Source organism: Electrona antarctica, assembly GCF_951216825.1.
Source record: "Electrona antarctica genome assembly, chromosome: 4".
Lineage (NCBI taxonomy): Eukaryota > Metazoa > Chordata > Actinopteri > Myctophiformes > Myctophidae > Electrona > Electrona antarctica.
In genome coordinates, this window is record NC_136809.1 from 29524368 (window position 1) to 29550450 (window position 26083).

Below are 26083 nucleotides of genomic sequence, written 5' to 3' on the forward strand. Positions count from 1 at the left end.
TATTGTCAAGTGTTTGAGAGACATTAAATGGCTGTGTTCCAGCATTCTAAATGGGTGCTGCTGTACAGCTCTCAAGATATAATTGCCTGCAGCATCACCAATGCAAGATACATGTAAAACAAATCCATATAGAGGAGGGATATCCAACAGAGGCCCTGCATGGGGATTGGGGACAATAGAGACGACAGAGGACAAATTGCTCACAGGAGGACAATGGCTGTAGCGCGTTCTCACACTGATAGGGAGGAGTCTCTCGCTTCTGCCGGCTCGCCTCTCCGCAATTGAGAAAGGATTTACAAAGGCTATTTTTACCACTGGAGACACCTGACGCCAGCTCTGCCAAGCCACGCCAGTTGCCGTTGTTTCATCTCAGTTTCATTTCGAGATCACAGAGCGAGGAGAGGGCCATGTTTGTCACCGGCAGAGTTTACAGTGGTCGGGCTCCACCAAAACAAACTGGTCTCGGTTTCTTAGAAATTGCCAGTTATTGTTTACGGCGCCTGCATAGTCTGTCTGATTGTCACAATACAGCCTTTGAAGTCCTGTTCAGTAGTTTAGCATTGCAAGACACCCAAAGATGGAAGTGGAGAAATGCGTTTGTTTTGATGTGCAGTATATTTCTGAGGGGGCGTAATTAGCAATGAGTCATCTTAGTACCTTTGCCTGGTAACTCTCTGGCAAGACAGAAATGAAAATAGCATTTTGACAGAACTGGAAAAAATAAACAGCCCTCAAAATATCACAGATCAGACATTTGGTGTAAAAGAAAGTAAGCTAAAGAAATAGAGCAATTACACACAGCAAAATGTTAGTGTATGTGTTAGTTTTAGTTCTACTGGGACGCACGTTTACAGGGACGCACATTTTTACATAAGATTGCAACCATTTATCAAAGTTTTAGAATGATGAAATATTTTTTATTTTACATCTCAAAAGTAGACGCCACCCAAAAGCATGAGGTGCCATGCACCAACTAGTCTAAATCATAATATGCATACCATAGGTATAAGCATAACAGCTGGCCTATTCAAATAAAATTTCAACCAAATATTGACAATAACCTGACAAGTGAAAATATCTCTTGAAGAATCAATTATGGTTCAGGCTGGGACAATATATTCTTCAAAAGCACCATGGGTGAAATGACCCTTTAACATTCACGAGTGCTTCGTAGGACATGAGGCCTGAGCTCCTCTCTAATTAAATTTACTATACTGCACTCCCAACTGTGATGAATGACTTGTTTGGCTTTGAGAAAACTCTTCCCCCTAGAGCGCAGCTCATCTCCCTGTGTGTGTGTGTGTGTGTGTGTGTGTGTGTGTGTGTGTGTGTGTGTGTGTGTGTGTGCGTGTGCGTGTGCGTGTGCGTGTGCGTGTGTGCGTGCGTGCGTGCGTGCGTGCGTGCGTGCGTGCGAGTGTGTACACACATGACAGCCAGGAGCTAGCATTTCCATCTCTGTGAGTTATGACGCAACTGGGGGAGGGGGCCGTCATGGGCCCCAGTTCTTCACCACCTCCACACTTTCTTTCTTTCTTTAATTCTCCAGAGACCACATATGTTTTTTTCCCCCTGCCATCTTTTTTCCCTTCTGATTTTTGCTCTCTCCCTCTTGTCCCTCCTAAAAATTGCCTGAGTCAGCAGAAACCTGAGGAAACACAGGGAGCAGCAGACTCCTTCTCTCTCTCTCACACACACACACACACACACACACACACACACACACACACACACACACACACACACACACACACACACACACACACACACACACACACACACACACACACACACAGAGGGGCCTTTTTTCCACCCCTCACTCGCCGTTCTGCCAAAACTCTCTTTTCTCTGTAGCCTGACTCCCTTTCTCCTCTAGCCGACTCCATTTCTCCTCTGCCCTACCGTTGAGGTATGTGGGAGTTGTTTGTCTGACTATATGGAGTTCCTTGGTGAAATGAAGGAGACAGACTTATCTGAGACACAGATATGATGGGTCTGTTTATTTTATGCTCCTCCCACTCCATACTGGTTGTACACTGTACAAAGTGCTGAGTGTCATCCTATTTTCTTAGACTTTGTACCAGGGTTATGCACCATCTGGTCCAATTGCAATAGCGCTATCTATCTGCAAATAAGTGATTGTAAATGGTGCAATTACTGATGCGTTAAAACTTAATGGCTATTGGCTATGGTCAAATAATATGGTCATCAACACTAAAAGCCCCACAACTACTATTAATAAATATAACCGCAACGCAGCAAATCGGGACAGCAGAGACTGTTCACTTATATTCCATGGGAGTTTGTTTAGTTTTAAATGTATATTCTAATTTATGGTTACACCACGCCCATCCGACCAGTGGTCGATTTGAATTAAACTTTTAATATATGTTTCAGGTAGGTACTGTACAAGTTTTGTGATGATTGGCCCAAGGGTTATTGACGCTGGTCTATTTATATGCTGCATGAGCCACATCCTTTTGAAGTTCAATGGTTAGTATTTTCATAACGAAATGAGATATCAACAAGTTAAGCAACAACATGTGTTTTATTAAGCTTGTTCCAATAATGATCAACAGACGGTTTGGTTGCAGTTGGACCTATGGTTTAGGAGGAGTTTTTTTTATTTGTTTTACCAAAAATTAAAAATGGCATAAAATCTAGTTAGATGGACTTGAGTAGTTCTTGAGGCAAGTGTAAGGAGGATACAGAAGATAGATGTCTGTAGCGAATTTTGTGTAAATCACTCCCGGCAACATTTTTACCTTTAATTCAGGCTGATTAGTCTTGTATTTGTTGTGCAAATAATGCATACAACTTCCAATTATTAGAGAAAATCCCTTGTCTCTAGTCTACCATTTACCATCTAGCAGAACCACAGTAGTCCTTCGGGCTCAAATCGATATGATAAAAAACTATGCACCACTAAACTCTTAAGGGTAAATTCTTTCTTACATATTAGTTTGCGTCCACGTGCCAAGTTGTAATTTGGCCTAATATGCAAGGGGCCATGCAGTAATTCCTCTTTCAGAAATAAGTTATGGACACACATGGAACGGTACAAATGACGATTAGTGGTTAGGCTCTGAGGGTTTATCCTCACTCACAGTAAAGATGGCTAACTAAAGCAAGCGGAGACAGTCTTTAGGGTCAGTCTGGAGTGACATACAGTGTGGAGAGCATGCAAAGTCAAGAAACTAGCTCCAGCTGGACTCCAGAAAACATCTCCCAAAAGAGGTCAACTTGTGGAATTTCTCCACTTGGGGGTCACTATGTGCTCAGAACACATTGGCTCCAGACAGATCAGGCTGGCCTTGGCTGGAACATGACTGCTCTGACTTGTGTAGACTCACAAGTCACTACGTCAGTCTCTAAGCACAGTGCTCAACTAGAGACTGAGGACAATCTCACAGTTTTCAAAACTGGGTGGAAAACAATTAAAATAGTTTAAAAAAGCCTTTACTGCAGACCTTCATATTGGGGTGTTGACAACTTGACTGTTGACATGATTGATTTCCAAAGCAATGGGTGTAGCTTTGTTATCGGCTGTTCTCACTGCCATTGTAGCAACTACCTTGGGTTTAGACGTGACCAGCACGAAGATCTCCAACCTGCCTTTGCAAGACTAAGGAGTCAGAGTTCTATGCCTAATTCATACTTTGTTGTATGACAGTGTCACTCTGATTTTCAAATCAGTTAGTATTGATGATTAAACTGACAACCTCTCTGATATTACCAACCACTGCTTCTCTACACGCTAAATGTTATGGTGATTTCTGATTTGTTGAGTGTTTTTCATTGTAAATCCAGTGTCCATGGCCCAAACTTTCCTCACGGTCACAGTGCATTAGAAGTTTCAAATTGAATGGAACTAAATTAAACAAATCAAATTGAGCTGAACTGAGATGGAATCAAGGCTATGTATGATGTAAACAGCCTAATGCACGCATGAACATGCGTGTTGAGAGATTTAAGGAGGTGAGTGGGTGCATGCTGCAGACCCCCATCATCTCAGTGAGAACATGCTCTCCTCTGTCTGGGGTAACAGGCCTGCAGGCCATGGCCCACCACAATTTGTTCTGTCAGTAAACCATTTTCTTTCCTGCACCCGATACCACACCTTGTACACTGTACAGTACATTTCAGGCTGCATTTAAACAAGTTATGAAACAGCAGCATAATAGCAAGATGCCTTCAGGTGTGCAAAGGTGAAAAATGAAAAATGATGGAAGAAGGCAGCGAGAAGAGTAGAGACAACATGATTTTTAGTACAGAGTTTGCTGATAGGTCAGATCTAGTAGGGCTTAACTATATGTGTGGCCATTCTAGTTCAACGTAGCCCTGATGTTGTTGCAAGATGAAAAAAGTACAATTAAATAATAACTTTACTCTTCCAAAAGGAGGGGAGAGGAGACTGTGTGTTACGTGACTGCATGGTTTCCTGGTTTGTGTGTCGACCAAGCAGTGCTGAAATTCAGGTCAGCACAGCGCGCACATGTGTGCACGAACACACACACTCTGGAATGTTGAGTTAAGTAACAGAGGGAGCCTGGGGGGTGGGGGGTGGGGGCGAAGGGGTGTACTGTATGTCACTAAAGCAGTAGGCCATGTATAACTAGAGCACGTTGCACACACAGCAACATTTGTTGCTGTCTGCAGTCAATTAAATATCTGACGCGACATTCATTTGCCGCAATAGATCTACAAGCTCACAACAGATGCTATAAAGCATGAATCAAGTGGGCTTTAGAGAGACGTGCTATGCAGAGCAACACTGTCAGCTGCAGGACCAGGACCTGTTTTCCGGGAACACGTAGCCTCGCTGACAGTGATCTGCTGAAACAGTAGGCTCCTGTCAAGCCACCAGGTTAATGCGTGTTAATCATTGACAAAGGAGTCAGCATGAAAGCAGAGCTGTCTCCTCACGTCAACGAGGAGAGTTGTGCTTGTTTGAGCTGAGCCCAGTTGTGGCAGCTTTTGTCTCTGCACAGTATTTTGGGCTTCGGTATGGTTTTAATTTGGCATATTTAAGATGCAGCCTTTTACTCAGCTATACTGTATAACAAAGTGCCGATATAGAGTTCAGAGTGACTGTCACATAAGGACACATCATCATCATATCATCATCATCATCATCATACTATAATTAACCAAATGTCTGAATGTGTGTCTGAATGTGTGTGTGTCAGAAACACTGCCGTAGCTCCTCACTGCCTGCACCAATCACTCCCACTTTTCACACAGGCATTGACCATAATAATATGGAGGTCTTAACGAAACATTTAACAAATTATAGATTAATAATTAATTTATTAGTGAATTAAAAATGCGAAAACGCACCCATGGCGCAGTACCCCCCACGGCCACAAGGGGGGGGGGGGGGCAATGTCTCACAACAGGTAAGGGCTAGTAGGTACAATCCCAGCAACCGTAAATGTATACATCGCTAGCCATGTGTCCTATAGCAAAGTGTCCTTGTATATGGCACTGACCTTCCATCCAGCACCAGATTCACACATGAACACGTCAGTCCAACTCCCACCAAGGAGCTCATTCTTTTGTTATCCTTTCTATTTGCTCACACATTCTTCTCTTGCTTTATTGCACTCAAGCATCTGTTTTCCAGCAAATACAGATGTAGTCGGGCTAAGTACTGTAGGAAAATGAGCTTTCTTCTATACCAACCATATTTTCTTTTCTTTTCTTGGGGCATTGTTTTGGTTTCAGGGGGCAGGGGAAGAAAAAAAAAGAAAACGATGGAAGAAATCTAATAAATCTAATTACAAGGCATTCCCAAGAAGCATGGCTCCACATGGAGATTTCCAATTTGTGCTTTGTGGAAATACTACCAACGAGAGAACAACGCAACCACTTCATATACTGTAGCAGCTTCCTGTTGTTGAGGAACCACTTGTAGGCTGGCCTGGCCCTGCACTTTCTTTTTCTGAAGCAAGGCATCGTAAGAGGGATCCAAGTTTCTGTTGGCCTCAGAGCTCGCGTGAGAGAGACCAAAGTCAGTTGTAAGCTCTCTGCCCGTCCCTAGTCAGCCAGTCAGGCAGGAAGTCTACTGTGTGTGTGTGTGTGTGTGTGTGTGTGTGTGTGTGTGTGTGTGTGTGTGTGTGTGTGTGTGTGTGTGTGTGTGTGTGTGTGTGTGTGTGTGTGTGTGTGTGTGTGTGTGTGTGTGTGTGTGCTTACAGGGCGCTGGTTGTCTGTGTGTCTCAGTCTCATACTCCCCAGTTGTCAATGTACACACAAAACAGTCTGTGGGTGTGGCAGCACCATCGACGACAGAAAACAAACACACTCTCCCAGACATGGGACAACAAATGTCGGTCTGTATGTCTGATAAATATGGTGTGGGGGCAGGGACATCATTCCAACAGGGCATGTCATCCATATTGATCTGCACTTTGTCCCCACCTTCCCTTTGATTGATTATCAAAGACTAATGTACATTAAGTCACTAACTCTTTGCACTCGATCTTTGCTTGTAACACTTTGCTTTTCTGACATGAATTCAGGCTAATGAGCGTCATTTATTTGTGTGCCAATGCGTCCTCTTGAGGATATTATAACTTATAAGTATAATGAGAACACAGCAGGGTCCCTCTGGGCAGGCAGAGAGTCACTGGACACCGCTGTAAGAGGTGCAGTGGATAGGGTTGTGTGAGGACACACCGGCACAGTGGTGTACTGCTGCTGTCACTCTGCCAAGAGCCTCAGTTCCTCAACAAGTCACCAACATTGTCCCACAGCCAAAACGGCACTCAGCAGCACTAGGGCTGAGCAATATATTAATATTATATTGATATTGGGATATGATATGTTGTGAGCTAGTAGACCTGCTATTTGTACTATTTTAGAAATGTTATATTACAAATTGATATTAAAAGAAAGAGAGCGCCTCTGTTTGTTGTGTGTGTGTGTGTGTGTGTGTGTGTGTGTGTGTGTGAGTGTGAGTGTGTGTGTGTGTGTGTGAGTGTGAGTGTGTGTGTGTGTGTGTGTGTGTGTGTGTGTGTGTGTGTGTGTGTGTGTGCGCACGTGCGTGCGTGCGTGTGGATGTGCGTGCGTGTGGATGTGCGTGCGTGCGTGCGTGCGTGCGTGCGTGCGTGCGTGCGTGCGTGCGTGCGTGCGAGCCTGCTTGCGCGTGCCTGCTTGCCTATACCTGCATGCGTGCCTGCGAGTTGAACTAGTGGCGTTGAACTTGGGATAGAGGGAATAATGTTTTTCTCTGAACTGGATCTTTGATATCCCGGCACCACAGAAGAGACAAGCAAGCCATGTGTGTGTGTGTGTGTGTGTGTGTGTTTGTGTGTGTGTGTGTGTGTGTGTGTGTGTGTGTGTGTGTGTGTGTGTGTGTGTGTGTGTGTGTGTGTGTGTGTGTGTGTGTGTGTGTGTGTGTGTGTGTGTGTGTGTGTGTGTGTGTGTGTGTGTGTGTGTGTGTGTGTGTTACTACTGGACGTTCTATCTTCAGTTCAATAAAACACGGAACAAACACCTACTGTGCTCTGCAGCAGGGTAACCCTCCGCCACCACACTGCTAAGGGATAAGAGTTGGCTAGTTGTGTCAGAACCTTGAAACCTTACCGTCTCTAACCCTTTAACACCTCTGTCTTACAATAATGACCATGTCACCTGAGCTCACACGTTCAGTCAGGGATTCGATCAATGTGCATTGTGTCACAAAGGCTCTGTCTGACGCGCACGCACGCACGCACGCACGCACACACGCACACACACGCACACACACGTGACATTCCATATGTTCATCCTTCCTCTTCGATGTCTCCCTTTTGAACTCCATTTAAACTCCATTTAAAGTCCCCAAAGTTATTTGTGCAGCTGCGCCAGGCAGCCGGCGAGTTCTCAACAGGCCCGAAAATTAAGGCCCGGTCCTACCTGGGCCCTCATCAAACCCTGTATATTCAAGACACTGCCCCCGCTGCCACCCTTAGATGCCACCCTTAGATCTCCATATATGGAGCTGACCTGTTCTGACATTCCATATGTTGATCTGACCTCATCACACCCTGTACACTCAAGACACGCTATATGGCCAGTGCGGGCAAGGTCACTTCTCACCCTCAGGCGTCTTACTGGTATAGGATAAAAATGTATTTCGTTTTTTTATTATTTTTACAATTTTCACCTACAATGACATGCCCAAAATATGGTTGCCAAGGTTAAAGTCATTGCAGGAAACTAATTCATTTGAATCCACCCAGTCTGAAAACTGACCTCCCAATTAAACACTATACAGCACAACAGCACAATCCAGGGTGTTAACTGAACATTTCTGAATTGTCTGAAATTTTATGTGTGGCACTTATTTTCTCTCTTTGTGCTATAGTACGAGGGTTGTAGGCTACACTTGATCTGCTAATTTACTGTCATCAATGTATATCTTTGTTCTCAAAGCACACCAATCCCACAGACACTTGGTTTGTTGTAAATTTCCTATTTTGCGGCCACAAAGCACTCAGTGCAGAGGAAGTTTTGTTTCTATTTTAACAATACACTACTGTATATTATACAACACTGACAAAGCACACCTTCTTGCGTGCAGTCGCTTCCAGAGAACGGAGGATGAGTAAGGTCATTCTCTGGAAACCCTATTTTTTCTCAACCGGAACTGGAGGTGTGAACACGCCTGACGCCAGTAAGCCAACCGCTGTGTTGTTTCGACTAGACAACAGCTAGGGTATTCTAGCCAGCCTCTCTCTGCCGGGTCACACAGAAGGGATATGTCCATGCATGTTCTCTCAACTCTCCGTACACACGTCAATTGCTCACTACTCTCAAGCAGATATGTGACTGGCAAGCCCACTCCGCTCTCCACTCAGACACAGTGTCACGTAACACATGCATACTGTAACACACCCACTCCAGTCACAGACAAACAGGCTGATACGGAATAACATCAGCTGTAGAGGCCCAATCGAAACCACTCTATTTGTAAACATGCAGGCGACAACGTGAATCTCAAACCGGTTCTTAGTCTCCGGGAAACTAATCCATGTCTTGAAATTGAAAAGGCCAGACACAACGATTTCTGTTGTCCAGAGGCTGTTGGGTGGAACCAGCTCAAAGCAGAGCTCTCTCTGCTTCCTGTCGAGAGACCCACGTCCCATTCACACACGTACGCACGCACGCACGCACGCACGCACGCACGCACGCACGCACGCACGCACACACACCTCCTTTAATATGTGATGTCACTTTGTCTCAACGTTGACTCAAAACTGGGTGGAGTAAAAAAGAACACGCAACCTCTCTCTCTTTTTGCAAAGAGAGAGAGAGAACCGTTTCTTTTGCGTAGTTCTGGAACAAACATGAGCGACATAATCACTGCATGTTTATTGATAGAGAGAGAGAGAGAGAGAGAGAGAGAGAGAGAGAGAGAGAGAGAGAGAGAGAGACTTTCAAAAATGTGTTTTTGTTGGGTGTGCACGTGGCATGGGCACTATAATGGGCTTATTTTGATTGACAAGAAGAGACAGACAAGCCTCCAATAACGGCCTCCAATACACACACACATGCACGTGAGCACGGGTGTGCAGACGCACACACACACAAGCCTAATGTGCAAGATTAGAACATTGTAACTGACAGGATACCCTCTCCCTGACCATACAAGGCATTGAGTTTTCACCCAACAGACAGATCTAATAAAACATGAAAGCAACTCTTTGGAATGAGATTACAGAATCAGATTACGGTCCCTCTTCTGTTCAGACAGAAGGAATTCACACATTTTCTGAGCCCCGGGTCTCATCGTTGTCATCTTGAGTAAATTGGCCAAAGTGCTTCAAGTGATGAACTAGCCAAATTCGAAATTCAGTAGGCATTGAAACTGATAACAAAGATTAACGACACACAATGAGTCTGCAGGGAGGGAGGAGGTTCAGTATCTTGCTCAAGAAGCCATGGTCACTGATGTGGCATGGTATCAAGTGCTAGGCCACACAGTATGAACTGCTCGAGATTTACTGACCATAAGATAAATATAGGCTAGCGTGCGTGTGCACGCACGCACGCACGCACGCACGCACACACGCACACACACACACACACACACACACACACACACACACACACACACACACACACACACACACACACACACAATACCCATTTATACACATTAACAAAGCTTGTCAGTAAAACCAATATCCTGTTACATGCTCAACTGGGATTGAACAAGCCATCTCCCGTCCTCATTAACTGCTCTTCTTTGCTCTTTTCAGGCCCTCCAATGCACCGCTTTGTGTGTATGTCTGTCTGTATGTCTGTCTGTCTGTCTGTCTGTCTGTCTGTCTGTCCGTTTGAACACGGACATGTCCGTTTGAGCACTAAATATCCGTGACGTCATGTTGTTGACATCATCAGACGTCTTCATTGAAAGGCACCGCTCACTTCACACAAGTGTGATTTTTAAAAATGCTCCCTGGCTGAGAAACTGGGCATTCCCCACGAGCCTCTGTGCTCTCCATGGTCACCTTTTCTGCTCTGTCACTCATAGACCTATTTCAGTTCTAAAGTGACAAACCTGGTCATAGATGGTAGCCATCATGAAACCCTTACATTCCACCTGATGAATTCCCCCCAATAAATACATGATCTTGGATTACCACTGGGGAAAATCAGAAAATCGGAACAGGTTCCACACCACAATGGATCACAATATTGTAAAATTAATCCAGGACTATAGTGTGCACTGACCTCTGCAAGTTCACCCTTCCTCTACTCTAGACATCCTCAGTGGACATGGACTTTGATGAGTTCAATAACATACTGTTCACAGAGATCTCATTCTCATCGACCACAATGGAAAAAGCACCCTGGGGACTTTTGTGTTATCCTTTTAGCATAGCTTTCTTAACTGTAACTGCTATACTGTTTTCAAATGTGTTAATTAAGTAATCAATCAATCAAACTCAACCTGACCCCTCGTTGTGTCAGTTTGTGGTGGGGGTGGATGCCATTTTGGCGGGGGAACGTATTTTCTAAGAAATCTGCTGTCGACCACAAACTTCACCCTTGTCTTCTGTTAACTTGGGGACCTAGGAACTGTTAGCAGTCAAGAATGAAAAGAGGCTCTACCGTTCAGTGAACTGTAGTTGGTTTGGACTGACTACAAGAACCTTGAATACATCAGTTCAACCAAGCAGCGAGAGTCCAAGACAAGCCTGGTGGGCTCTGTTCTTTAATAGATTTTGACTTTTCTCTTTTATATGTCCAGGATCTAATCAAACCAGATGCACTATCCTGCATCCAAGCTGAGGGACATCCTCTGTGTGGATGTAACTCTAATTCTTACACTCTTAAAAGTAATAAGAAATGTTGCTGTGTAGAATCCATCCTAGCAATAATTCCTTTGTGAGTGTCACGGCCATAGCACAAAGATGAGACATGAATACAAACAGACTTATACTGACTAATGTGTGAGACATGGTGGGAGGCAGGGGTGAACAAACAAAACTAGCATGAAAGTAAAGGAATAGGGTTATCATCTTACCTGTGTTTCTCCAGCTCATTGTGCGATGATCTGAAAAGGTCAAAATAAAGGAAGATGAAGGGTGAGTGCCAAACTTCCATCAAATTAATACAGTAATCATAATACCTCTAATATCGTTTGACATGAAGAACTGCAGACAAATACAAAAATGAAAGTTAGGGATGAGAATGATGCAGCAAGAAACCCCTCCCCTCACCACAGTACAGGAATGTCTAAGTTAGTGGATGTTTTAAGAAAGCAGAACAGATGAAAGCTAGGCCAGGTAGCAGTGGTAGTAGAAGGTTTCCATAATTATTTTTATTTGATAAACAGAGATGAAAAAGGTTAATCCTTCCCCCATATATTTACACAGCTCTCAAGCTTTGACTAGTGAGGTTAATTTCAACAGTGTAGTCTTAAGACTAATTTATTTGCTTAATTTCCATATTCCGAAAACAACTGATGTTCAAACGCCTAGCATGATAGACTCTTTCTGGGCTGATCATTGTACTGAAACACTGCTTGCCAACGGAACCCATGACAAAGTTATGGTGCCCGCAACAAGGATTCAGTTGCCTGGCAGAGGGTCAAAGACTGCAGTGTATATTTGCGGAGAGAGAGGCTTGGATATGATGGAATGAAAGAAAGTGAGGACAGAGGCAGACAAAGAGATGCAGACAGACAGGCAGGCAGACAGACGGGGAGAGGAAATAGAAACAGGGATAGAGGAAACAGAGCAGAGAGAGACAAAGTGAGCTTCGAGGAGAGGGTAAAAATGAGAGGGAGAGAGACAGAGTCAGAGTACAGAAGAGGCAGCTGACAGAGACAGAAAGAGCCATAGAGGACAAACAAGAAAGAAGCAGAGAAACAGAAGGAGAGTTCTTAATCTTAACAAGGCCAGTGTACCAAATATGGCGCAGGACTTATTTGCCGGGAAACAAATTCTTTGCGGTGAGAAACCCCTGGCAGCATACTGTGTGTATCAACATAATAATGTTATGTAACAATGACACAGATTTGTCATTGGATTTTATTTATATACAAACATTTTAAGCACATCTAGAGTGACAACTGAGCCTCAAGCAAGGCCATAAACCCTTACTTGCTCACTCCAGTTACTGAGGAGTGAGGCCTTGCTCAGCCTCGACAGGACTATCATTTGAATGCTCGTTCAACCAAAACATCTCTGCCCATCTCGTATGTTTCCACTCAAAATCTCAATCTTCCACGTCACGTGCAAAAACAAGTGCATTATGCTATGTGCCAGAATATGACGTCTGCACACGCCCATGCCCACACACCCACACATACAGTACATGCATGCACACATACCTACACATACCACACAAATACGCCCTAATGCAGACAAACACACCCACACTCACATAGACACACTGCTGTTGTTGTGGGTAAGTGCTGAGCAGACAGCACTAGTGGCGCTGACATGGGTACAAACCCATGGGTCAGTCTGGTCATCTGTAGGAGGCCTAGAAACACTCTGTAGTGTTCCAGAGAACGTGGGCTTATAACACGGAGAGGACGCACATATTATGATGTGGACACCAGAGTCAGCCCAGGGCACTGCAGCCCATCTGATTCAGAACAAAAACCTCTGTTCATCTCACACACACACACATACACGCACACACGCACGCACGCACGCACGCACGCACGCACGCACGCACGCACGCAAACACACACACACACACACACACACACACACACACACACACACACACACACACACACACTGACTGTCATGGATACGGAGGCAATAAAAACCAAAACAGGGGCAGCAAAGGGCCAGACTGACTGACAACAGACAACAAGCCTTTTCACATTTTTTTCTGAATCTTTAATAACCCATATGCATGCGAAGCAGTGGTTCCCACAGCTGGGATGTCGAGCACAAGCTCAGGCTGGCAGATGTATGTGACGGTGACCTGAACATTTAAGAAGGCAGTGCCTTTTGCCGCTGTCAAATAGTATGTGTCCTCTCTCTGTCAACTGACAAATAAAGTAAAAGCAAAATTAAATAAAAAAATAATTGAATATGAAGGGGCCTAGAATGGCCAGTCACCACGTTCTACAAACCCACAAGGGGTTTTCCTTTTTTGAGGGGCGCTAGCCCCTCCTATGCCCACCTTTGGGTGTTTGTGTGTACCAAATTTGAGATGATTTGATTGGCTGAGCACGGAATGTGATGTATGACGATAAGAGCACCCCTCACTTCACACAAGTGTGATTTTTTTATCAGGAGAGAGAGAGAAAGAGAGAGAGAGAGAGAGAGAGAGAGACAGAGAGAATGTGTGAGTGCAGGTTAGAGGGAAGGAATTCGTATTCAATTCTGTGGTTGGTCTTGGCCTGGGGTACACGTGATATTCAATTCTATGGTTGATCTTGGGGTACACAATCTTCAGGTAAATTAGAAGACCCAACCACATAGCCATTGATAGAAATGCTCCTTTCTTTTCCAAGGTCTCAACAAAGCATACAGGAAGTGCATCTCCTCTGAGTGCAGTGGCCTCATTCAAATATATAAACTGAAGAAACACGACAGGCAAAGCTAGTACTGGGAAATCATACTGCGGGTTGTAGAGGAAGGGACTGTCTGTCTGCATGCAGTAGCCAGTAGGCTACCTATATTAACAACAAGACAATGCACACAGCATGTCATGTCATGTAAAAGTCCCTGTCTGCCATGCAAATGATTTAATGGCCTGACATCATAAACTCAGAGCTGATAACCACAGGGCATAAAGCCTAGCTGAGTCAGAAGCAGGATCAGCCTGAGAACTAACCTTACATCAACTTTCATAACACGTGGATCCTATGCACCAATAATAACCCTTGAACATCTTGTATATTTTCAATTATCAGTAATGACAACTTAAGTCACAATCCCTTTTTGTTTCATAAGGTTTCTAATACTATTTAAGTTTCTAAAATGACTCTGATATGTTGTGTATATACAGTAATTTTCCAAATATGGTCACATTTGCAATAATATATTATTATTATTATTTATTATTACAGTGCAAATGTCTGGTTGTTTGCCATTTATTTTAATCATATTTAGAATGAACCAGACTTCTTCTAACTAAAAAAAATACACCCAACTTACAATACTGTAAATATACGTGTAGAAATAAAGGGTTGGAATGTGGACCTGTTCATCCAATGCATTGCCTATACTGAACTGTAGAGCCATGTAATATCTTACAGCCTATGCCCCTAGGGAAAAGGCAGCTACACACGCTACTACAGTATAAACTCATGCAGGGGCTTGGCCTGACAGCCAGGAGTGCGTGCTGCTGTTACAGCCACCACACCCACCTGCCAAACCCCCCACCCCCACTCATACATCGACTGGTTATAGTGGCTACACAGACTCACACGCACGCACAACTCACTGACTCAGACACTCCTTACCAACAAAGATTTGAGATTTCTCAAAGTTTATTAAGTGATTATTATTATTACTAGCTTGCGCAACTTGCGATCGCGGTTGCCGTCGGTTCTGCTCTGTTATGATGAACCTACCCGGGGCCGGGGCCGAGGCAGGCACAAGGAAGTGACTGGGCCGAGATGTCATGTGAAAGAACATAAAAAGTCAAACACTCCCTTCAACTCTGTCTGTGGAATTTCCACACCAAACTCTGGCGATAGACTGCACTGCAGGGCTTCACCTTATTTCCCCTCAAAACTGGACAATTTAGGGAAGACATTGAGACTTTGAAATACTCGTCCGTGGCCGCCAAGCAGTTTTGTTTTTGTTTTATGAGTGACTCAAAACCACAAGTGTTGTCGGTGTGGGACTGTGGGTAAAATATTGAATACGAAATTATATAGTGAGCAACCGTAATTGAATGCAATGTGATTTCAGTGTGTGCACGATATTATAGCGGGGAAGGTTTGTCAGAACGAAAAGCAAGTGAGACAGACAGACAGAGAAAAGTTGACAGTGTACGCGTGGCAGTGTTTATAAGGGATCAAAACACAGAGCCAAGCCCAGCAGAAAGATGGCGTTTGAATGGATGGTGGTGTGAATAACAACAACAGAGCGGTTCAAACTTTATCTATAGCCTACTGACAACAACAACAACAAAAGATATTTACCTATTGTTCTGAGTTTTTCTTGAAATTGGCGGAGCTTTCGTTTTCTTTCTGGAAAAGTCGCTATTGTATGGTAAAACGGACGCGTAACCATGTTCTGCCTCTATGACAAAGTAAACAAAATTACGTGTTAATTTATTGCAGTTGTTGCATGGAAATTTATATACTCAGTAATTTGGGGAATGTCAAAAGAACTGTCAGATGTATATGACGTATAGATATAGGGAAACAACGTGCGTCTCAGTCATCATCAATCGTGGTCAATAGGCTACTGAAAAATCTTTCGGTAATCGTAAAATATCCAACGTTACGTAAGCCTGTACTTTAGATTATTAATGTCATATTTGACTGTTTATTAGCAGCATCTATCTGCCGTTACGAGAGGATAACATTGTTATTATCACACTCGTAAACAGCAGTCGGTCTTTCCACTAGACAAGTAGCCCAGATTAAAACATAACATTCAGTGCATGTCTGCAACCTCAAGGCTTATTACACAAATTATACACATTCGTAAATAAAACACTTAAAATAATGGGTGATAATGCAAGTTTCTGCAACACATATAGGCTGCAGGGTCCAGTTTTGCATCCACTCCATCGCCTTTTAAGTGACATCATAGCTGCACTATGGCAGAGCACGTTATAACTTCACATTGGATAGCAGATGTTTACCCCTTTTACAATTAATAATTCTTATTAAAAATATTCACTAGCATGTCCTGTCAACTTGACAGTTTGGCATGAAATACCTCTGTCTCTTCTTTCCAAGTATTCTGCAGCCTCCAGCAGAATTAAAAGAGAATTAAGTTCCATCTTCTCGTCTTGTTACAAAAAGAGTAGAAAAATCGATCTATTTACAAGTGACATAAAAAAAAAGTATTGCAGTGATGGAATGAAAACTAGAACCGGTATAGGTTGATATGAGCGTCTATAATCAGTTCTGAGTCTTGAGGACTCCACCAAACTAGAAGTCATATCAACAGCGCATAACTAAAACTCCGGGAGTGATTGATCACTCTTCTGCCCAATGACAAACGCCCATGGGCGGGCTGTCAGTGCAGCTTTTAGCTTATAGTTGAGCCGTTTGACATTGAGGTTTCTCTTCATTGGCCAGCACGCCAGAGTAATGAGGTAGAAGCTTCACTGGCATACCCTAGCAACAGAGCGTGTGACCCCGCCCCCTCAGCGTCCATTGGTTTGACACAAAGATAACTACATGGTGATTGGCAAAGAGGCATTTCGGGCGTGTCTCAATATTGAACTTGGCTGTTGTTTGGGTTGCCAAAAAAGTGTGTTTTGGATCGTGGAGGAAGTCACGTTGAGCGTGTGCTGAGTCAAAGCAAGGAGTAGAGTAGAGTAGTGTTGTTGTTGTTGTTGTTGTTGTTGTTAGTAATAGTGGTGGACTGTGGTGCGGTGGTGTTGGTGCGTGCGTGCGAGCGTGCGTGTGTACGTGTGTGCGTGCGTGCGTGCGTGTGTGTGTCCTGCCGTGCGCGTGCGAGCAACATGGCCAACAACATTGTGAACTATTATTTAACTTTTTTAAAACATTTTATCAGCTGAAGATGATACATGAATACAAATGATATGCAGCTTGATGTATACTCCTTTTGCTTGTAGACAAGAATTGATTTAGCTACAAGCAAACCACATGCTGCATATATTAGGCGTAACATTTTGCAACAACTATGGTTATGTAGTTGACCTTGAATTAGAGTTAAAAAAAATAAATACAAAAATACAGTAGGCCTATTTGGTTAAAGTGGCTGTAGTCTCTGAGACAGACTGTTGACTCCGTCAATATCAAATTCAAGGAAAAGAGGGTGCTGTTTTTCCTTTATTTTTGGACGATGGGTTACCAGATTTAAGCGGTAGCCTGTAACATTAGCTGCAGAGTGGGGAAGGGTTGGATAAAAAATGATGTCAGAGCTGTACTACTGCACATAGGCCTGTACCACACAGGGTTGGATGTGGGAAATTCCAACCAGGAACTTCCGACATCAATTTTGAAGCAAACAGTTACAACTTTCATTATCTCCACCAGGACAACAGTCAGTCCAAGAGGCAGTGATTAGAGTTAAAGTTTTCAACCCCATCCGTGTGTCTGTGTGTCTGTCTTTGCATTCTGTTCTGTTCTTTGTCTATATAGAAGTGTCTATTTGTACGTCTCTAAATGTTTTGATGAATTGAACATGGTGGACCCTGTTGTAAACAAGTGTAATGCTTAATTGGGTCGTCCACTCACAGTTAACAGCCTTTGTATTGAGTTTGTGCTTGAAATGTACTGTAATTCTGCAAACTGTTAATAACATTTTCAATCAATCAATTCATCTGTCTGTGCGTGGCTAATCTCAGACAGCAAATCAACTGCCGTAAAACTTTGTATACACACTCTCATTAGGCCAAGGAAGACTCCTGGTGGCGCTATGACAGGCCACTTAACCTTTTGGCCTCTTGAAGTTGTACAATCATCAAGATGTTTTCCTGGTTGGATTGGATCATGACACAATTCTCTAGGCCATGACACGCCGTTTGCCGATATACCCCAAATTTTAATGACACTTTGAGGGGCCTCTCTGTACAACAGATTTCACTTAATCCACCCATGGGGGTGCCACAAGTAGCCTTGGCGAGCCATGTGGCCCATAGGTCAGAAGCCTATATCAGCATATCCTGTTTCTGAGGCAGCTTGATGTACAAGTACATCCCCCAGCCATGATGTACAAGGACACCCCCTGGACGCATTACACTAGTACGTCACAGGGAGTTACCCACAATCCAGCCCTTGCTGCTGAGTGCCAAGCAGGAAGGCATTGCATATTGGGTACCATTTTTATAGTCTTTGGCACGACTCTGCTTGGGATTGAACCCAGGCCTCCCAACTCAGGGTGGCCACAAATCACTGTTAATTGCAGAAACATTCAAGCATAGCACAAGCTAGCATGGCAAAACCTCAAAAAGTAAAATACTTGGTAAATGCTAGTAAACATTTTGTTTTAAACAAAATGTTACAATATGTTAACCTGCATGCAAATCATGTAACCAAACAATGAGTTTTCAAAACATCTACATGGCACAATAACACAATAAAGTAGTACAGTACAGCTGGCATCACGTCACACTTCATAACAGGCACAGCACTGTACAACATCACGACGAGACACAACATGCACATACAGCACAACTCAACAACAGTACAACGCTGCACAGTGCAACAACTCAACATAGCACCGTGACCGCACAGCACACTGAGCACAGTACAAAACTAGAAGAAGTGCCCTTCTGGGCACAGGTCTCCACCAGGAGGATAGGAGTGTGTGTGATGTTTGGCAAAATGTTTAGGAGTAATATAAACAGGTGTTTAGGCCGTGTGTGTGTGTGTGTGTGTGTGTGTGTGTGTGTGTGTGTGTGTGTGTGTGTGTGTGTGTGTGTGTGTGTGTGTGTGTGTGTGTGACGCGACTTGGCCTGTTGTAGCGCCACCATGACGCTGATTTGAAAACTGTCAAGTGGCATTTCTTCCTCAGCCTAGTAGGAATATGCATGCACAGTTTCACCGCAATCAGATGCTGCATTGAGGAGTTGTGGCAATTTGTACAAAACGGGTACAAAGCGGGTTACTCCTGAAAACTTTAGAAGCCAATCGTAGCCAATCAGGATGGATTATGAGAAATCAAACAAACCCGTCTTGATCACATGACTATGGAGAGCATGTGTACCGATTTGCGTGAAATTTGGATAAAATCTGAAGGGGTAATATTAGAAAATGTGTTTTACATATGTCAGCCTCCTGGTGGCGCTATAAAGAGCAGATGTGGAAAATTCAAATTTTCCGGTTTTTCCTTTGCCTCTAGGGAGTGTGCATACAAAGTTTTACAGAGATCCGTGCACTGCGTGCAGTTAGAGGTAAAAACACTAATCGGCCAGTTATAGTGCCACCATGAGGCTGAGTTGAAAATGTTCCAGTGGAATTTCTTCGGCCAAGTGGGAATGTGCGTGCACAATTTCACGGAAAAAGGTTCATGATTTACGGCATTTTATTTGAAACTGAGCACTCCTGCGAACTTTGGAAGCCAATCTTAGCCGATCAGGATGGAGTCTGAAAAATCTGAAAGACCCGTTTCGCATTGGGGCAGAGGTGTGTGTGTGTGCGTGTGCGCGTGCATGCGTGGGTGCGTGCGTGCATGCTTGCGAGCACACACTTATACAGTAGATAGGCCTACATACAATACGTACATACAATATGTAAATACTCTAAACAGTAATGGAAATTGTAAGCAGTTTGTGTACCCTACCCAGTAGATCAAAGCCATGACTCAAACCAAATTCAGCTACAAATGAAACCAGGCAACTTTACTGTAGTATCGGGAGTCTTTATTTCCTGTGCTCATTCTGTCTACGTTGTGCATGCATGACCTAGACACTGTCATTATTCCTGGTTTCCCTTTTCATAATTAATCATACATTTAACATTTAAGACAATATTTTAGCTCATGCTCTTACCCAGGGAAACACATCACACTGTAAAATCTATGGGTGTTACTATAATTGACTGGAATTCCATTTTTACACTTTCAGAATTATTAGATGAACACTCACAGTATGCAGTGAGCAGGCAATGGGACACTTTTACATAGGCTACAACCCTGCGATCAATCATTCAGTTACAGTTTGAGGTCTATGCATGCACACATTTGTAATGGCCATGCATGGCGGTCCCCACTCCCCAGCCAAATGATTGATAGTTAGGATAGGAACCTATTGGACCCTTATGGGTAATTCAGAGAGTGTACATACTGTACTCAAATGATACTATAAGTGTGTTGGGGGTCCCAGTGATGAAATTGTATCAAATGGGGGTCCATAGGGGTCCATAGCCTAATGTACAACGAACCATGTACAACCCAGATTCGGCACAAACAAGGGACTAAATTCTTTTCGCTCCTATGCCACCAAAATGTGGAACGCCCTACCAACTGTCAATAAGACATGCGAATCCCTTGACTCCTTCAAAACCGCTCTCAAAGGGCACCTACGGACGGCTGCAATTCGAAACTGGCCACTGTAAAATCGGAATCCCTCAAACACGAACGCAAGGACAACAAAGAGACGCTCGCGGCCACACAGCCAACTCAAGGTATGGCCACTGAGCCGACTTGGGGACCCAACGCAAGGACAACACAAGAGACGGTCACGGCCACACAGCCAACTCAAGGTACGGCCACGGAGCCGACTTGGGGACCCAACGCAGCTCCTCCAAGGAAAACAAACAAATTAACGGAGCTGAACGTGAATCCCCCCCACCGCCCACCCCTTTTTTTCCCTCACTGTATATGTTTCTTTTCCCTTTTTACCTCCTTTATGATGAATTCCTGTTCTGTCTATAGAAGTGTCTATTTGTACGTCTCTAAATGTTTTGATGATTTGAACATGGTGGACCCTATTGGAAACAAGTGTAATGCTTAATTGGGTCGTCCACTCACAGTTAACAGCCTTTGTATTGAGTTTGTGCTTGAAATGTACTGTAATTCTGCAAACTGTTAATACATTCTTCAATCAATCAATCAATACATTAAACTGAGGGTCCTTGAAATTCCAATGATTCTGGCCTGGGCCAGAATGGTAATCCAGCCAGAATGGTAATCCCGACGACCTTTGCTGCATGTCTTCCCCCATATCTCGCTCCCTTTCTTTTATGGGGGTCCCTGGCATATCTTTTCAAAAGGGGGTCCGTGGGCTGTGTCACTGTCAATTTGGGGGTCCTTAATTGACATGAAAAGATACTGATGTATGTAGATGATTAGCCCTCTGTGCTGTATACACTGACTATCTATAGGTTCCTGTATTGTTACAGTGGCAATAAGGCTGCTTGCCAATGAAACTAGTCCTCCCTATATGCAGATTGAATTTACAATACACAAAATAGGCTGTTCCCTGTAGGGAATTGACCACTGATGGCTGATCATCCGTGGCTCATTTCTAATAACAGTTTATGATATGTTTTGTTGTCAGAGGTGGTGCAGTATAGACCCCAGCCTGTTTGTATCCTTCAAAAACAACAGCATAGTCATGCATTATCATAGTGGCAATGTATAATAGAAATAACAACATTGTCTGGTAATGGCAAGCTGCTGAAGGTCCCCAAGGCCATGTACCATACCCGAGGCGACCCCATCCCTGTGGAATGCATTCTCCAATATTATCAAAGAAGCACCCATGCACCTCCAATCCTTCAAAACTGCTGATCTGCTTTTATCAATTAGTTAGTCTGTTTCTTTTACAGTTTTTCCTAATAAAGATGTTTTTTGTATTGCTGTTTTCTCCTCTCCCCATGAAAAGCGTCTTTGGGTACTGTATGAAATTTGAGATATTATCATTATTATTAAAAATTCTGCTGTTCTTGATATTTTCTTCGCTTACAGACCTCATTCAATAAGCAATCAAACACCACAATACACAATAATAACATATCAGAGCCTCCAGTGTGTGAGAGTGCAGTGTGCAAACAACACCCACATCCTTGATTTAAGCAGATGGACAGTCAAATTGAGAATATTGCAGTCACAAAAACACAACTACTGTGCTACTGTTTCTTTCTGGTCAGAACTGAGAAAATATAGTTATTTATTCTGTTTGGGACTTACCTCTTGACTTCACCGTCCTGGGGTAATAACAGAGAAGTAATAAACATTTTACAGTTTCTTATCACCAATAGCATACATATTATGCATCGCTCTGTCTCGAAGCTGTGTTCGTCTTAGTGGACACTTTTATGGGGTCTAACACAGCTGGATGATTGCCTGTCTTCAAGTTCTCTTTTGCAGGAACCTTATTTTTCCAACATATCTTAAATAATGGTGTGATTAACATGAAACTAAAAACAAAGAAGTGCACAGCGAGCAGCATGAAAGCATAATTTAGGCTTGCTTAAAAATGTATGCAACAAACAGAATGCCTGCAAGGTTTCATCAACTCCCACGCAAGATTATTCATATACTTCTGTGCAAAGTAACTGATAGAATTGTGCATAATGGTGTCACTTTCTTTTACTGTTTTGCACATCTTTAACTAACTACTTACATGACGTTTTCAAATGTATGAATCTTTTGAGATCTACAACCTCACAAAGTCGGTATTTTCGAATGGTCAAAATGTATATAGGGCTGAAGTGGTTAATAATCAAAATCTACAAAGTACTACCTAGTAACTAAAGTTGTCAAAAAATTGTAGTGGAGTAAAAGTACAATACCTCAAAATTATACTTAAGTAAATGTACTTAGTTACTTTCCGCCACTGCTATTCAACATTAATCATTACCTGCACTTACACAGGGGTTTGACCTGGTGACATCTTGATTATGCAGTAGCTATAGGGTAAGGAATGATGTCACCACAATGTACAGTAAGCTGTAGAGGCATCACGCTGACTTGAGTCTTTCTCAAGTATCTATAGTTGCTGTTGTGGGCGGTCATACAATACCTACAATGTTTCTGTTACAGGACAGACTATATCCACCAGGCCAAGTCAATCTACAGAGAAAAATTACTGCTCCTTCCTTACAGGAATCACACCTTTCATTTTGTAATTTTGAAAGTTAGAAAAATCATGAACACAATGAAATGTCACAGTTCAGTTTCAGGTTTCAGTATGATGCTGATGTGAAACTCTCTGTAGCGCAGGACATTAAGCCTCTACAATATCCAACACATAATCTTCTCATTTCCTTTCCCCCCCTTGTTTACTTGTGTTGCTGTGGGTCGGCCGTTTGTTTTGGGATCAGAGCTAATGCGTGGCACACCAGCGCCTGGCCAGTGAAACCAATGGAGGCCTTCCAAGAGCAATCACTGCTGGGGATACGAGCTAAACAAAACTAAAGCATAGGTGGCAATTGTTTTTAACAGGAAATGGAGGAAGAATGTGAAAAGTACATTCTTCCTTGTTTCAAGGACTCAAATATTGTGGTTCCAAAATACACACAAAGAAATTCAGAAAACCACATGAAATTAAATACTGAATGCTGTAATTGTACTTATTAGACCAGCACCACCTACTAGCAGACTAAACCATTTGTCATGATAAAACATAACATCAGCCATCCAAGAGATGTCTCCAGATCCTTTGACACAGTTCTTGGAGAGGTTACCGGTTACCTATAACCCCCCACCCCCACCATCCAGGAGGGAATCTCTCAGGGACGCAACCCAAATGCTTTCAATGTGTTCTCTGGGAGCTTGAGTGCCTGTCACGAGGGACTCGTCAGCCCCACTGCATATACAGTCGTGTTAGTGGCTTGTAAAATTGTTTTCAACACTAAATGGGCTGGAGCCAGCAACGATCACCGCATTGGATGGCTGCCAAGGTGCCAAGTCTGACAGATTTCTACACTTTGAGGTTTTGCTGTCTGTTTCTTCTATGATCTATCTACAATGCATATTGTGACTGGAGCTGTTTTTGGTCTCCATTCCACTATGACCTGCTTGCACAATATGAACATCCATGCTGAAACCTTTTTATTTTGTAGCATTAACCACTGCACTCTTCACTTGTTTTACACTGCATAGATAGCCTACCAAAAACGTGTATTCTCTGTTTGTGTGTGTGTGTGTGTGTGTGTGTGTGTGTTTGTTTGTTTGTTTGTTTGTTTGTTTGTTTGTTTGTTTGTTTGTTTGTTTGGGAATGGGGAGAGAGAGATGGGGAGTGACGCCGCGATGCACTGTCAGGCTACATTGAGCCAAGCATCCAGCCTCTTCATTAGATTATGACTTTACAGAAGTTAGGCCTACATTTTGAGTAGGGGTTTTATGGAGTTCAGGTGTTGCTTTTCGTCTCATTGTCTCTCCCTCTGGCTCTGCACCAACATGTGTCGCTCTGACAATTGTTACTTCAGCAGCTTAAGTCATCTGAATTTAGTCCGCCAGGTTCATGAGACTGTGATGATTTAAACGGGCTCATCTGCAGTGTTGCAGCTCATGATAAAGTGTTTCCTTGACAGTGCATGGCAAATGGGTCTCTGTGTGATCATTAATTAAAGTAGACTGATGGGAGATGGCTTGGGGTGAGGGAGTGATTGGAGAACATTTTATTTCACACTGGATGATTATTTTATTCTTCTTCTGAATGAACAAATCCACACCGCACGCACACAAACACACGCACGCACGCACGCACGCACGCACGCACGCACGCACGCACGCACGCACGCACCCTAACTTAATTCCAGTCACACCTACCCCTTAACCTTCCAACCTTACATTTGTATTTGTATTTGTATTTGTATTTCAAACTTTTTTTTCTTAATTGTATTATTAATGCAAGAACAATGGCTTTTATTTCAACATGCTAACTTTTCAAGGAGAGAAATGGTGTAGTTTCTATTAGCGTGCATCGATTTTATCATTGGTAATCTTTCTTAAACATAAAATCATTAAGAAATAATAAAGATATCTCCTGCTTCAACTGGGCTTGCAGGGATGTTTGGTCGCCACAAAAATTAATAACATAAAAAAATATTGTAGTATTGTATGATGCAAAAAATGAAGAAAAAAAACGTTCTGTTCTGTTATATTTTTACCATAGAGTCATGAGTGTGACCCAAAAAGTAGTTTGTGCCACGCCAGAACATCCAACAGATGTATTTCCCTCGGAATACGATATTTTTTGACCAATCACAACACTTGTTTCATTCACGGAGAATGTAAACAGATTTTAATTTCCTTGAGTGGTACTTCCGCCAAAATTCTGCTACTTCCACTGCTACACATCACAGCGTAGGTCTTAGGGCCGATTCATACTCCTATTTTACCGCTATAGTGCCGAAATGATTTCGGCTCGTAAGAAATTTTCAGTAGCACTGAAGAGCCGACTTTAGGACGGTATCCGACCCCCGAACCTCAAATGACGTCACATTGTAGGCTCTACAGAGCCGAACCGACTTTTATTCGGCTCTAAAATAGGAGTATGAATCGCGCCTTACTCTTAAAAAGATTTTTCTCAGCATTTTCAAGCATTTTCTCAGGCCTCTACAGAATACATGCAGTAGCACAAACATGCAGTAGAACAGTAGCTAATTGTCTCCACCAGGCCGAAGGCATGGGGAGAGAGTATGTTTTGCACTCCGTCCGTCCGTCCGTGTGTCCGTCCGTCCGTCCGTCCGTGTGTCCGTCCGTCTGTGTGTCCGTCCGTGTGTCCGTCTGTGAACAGCTAATCTCCGGCACTGTTAACCCGGTCGATGCCACATTTTGCACACACACTCCCTGGATGCCAACGATGAACCTCTGCCCCAAAATTTCCAGAACGGCCTGTTATAGCGCCACCAGGAGGCCGCTTTGTGCAAAACAAGTTTTTGGACAGTACACCTACAGATTTTGTCCAAACATCACGCAAATTGGTACACAGTCTCTCTAGAGCCATTCAACCAAACGGGTCTTTCAGATTTCTCAGACTCCATCCTGATTGGCTAAGATTGGCTTCCAAAGTT

General features: G+C 43.3%; 1 protein-coding gene across 1 annotated transcript in view; it reads right to left on the reverse strand.

Moving 5' to 3' along the window:
• Positions 1 to 16544, reverse strand: part of mxd4 (MAX dimerization protein 4) — a 30016-nt gene extending 13472 nt beyond the window's left edge. The window contains exons 1-3 of the mRNA XM_079499126.1: positions 16362 to 16544; positions 15614 to 15713; positions 11516 to 11545 (exon numbers count right to left, since the gene is read on the reverse strand). Coding sequence (XP_079355252.1) covers positions 11516 to 11545; positions 15614 to 15713; positions 16362 to 16425 — 194 coding nt within the window. The 5' untranslated portion in view covers positions 16426 to 16544. The remainder of the gene's footprint in view (positions 1 to 11515; positions 11546 to 15613; positions 15714 to 16361) is intronic.
• Between the last annotated feature and the right edge of the window lie 9539 nt (positions 16545 to 26083).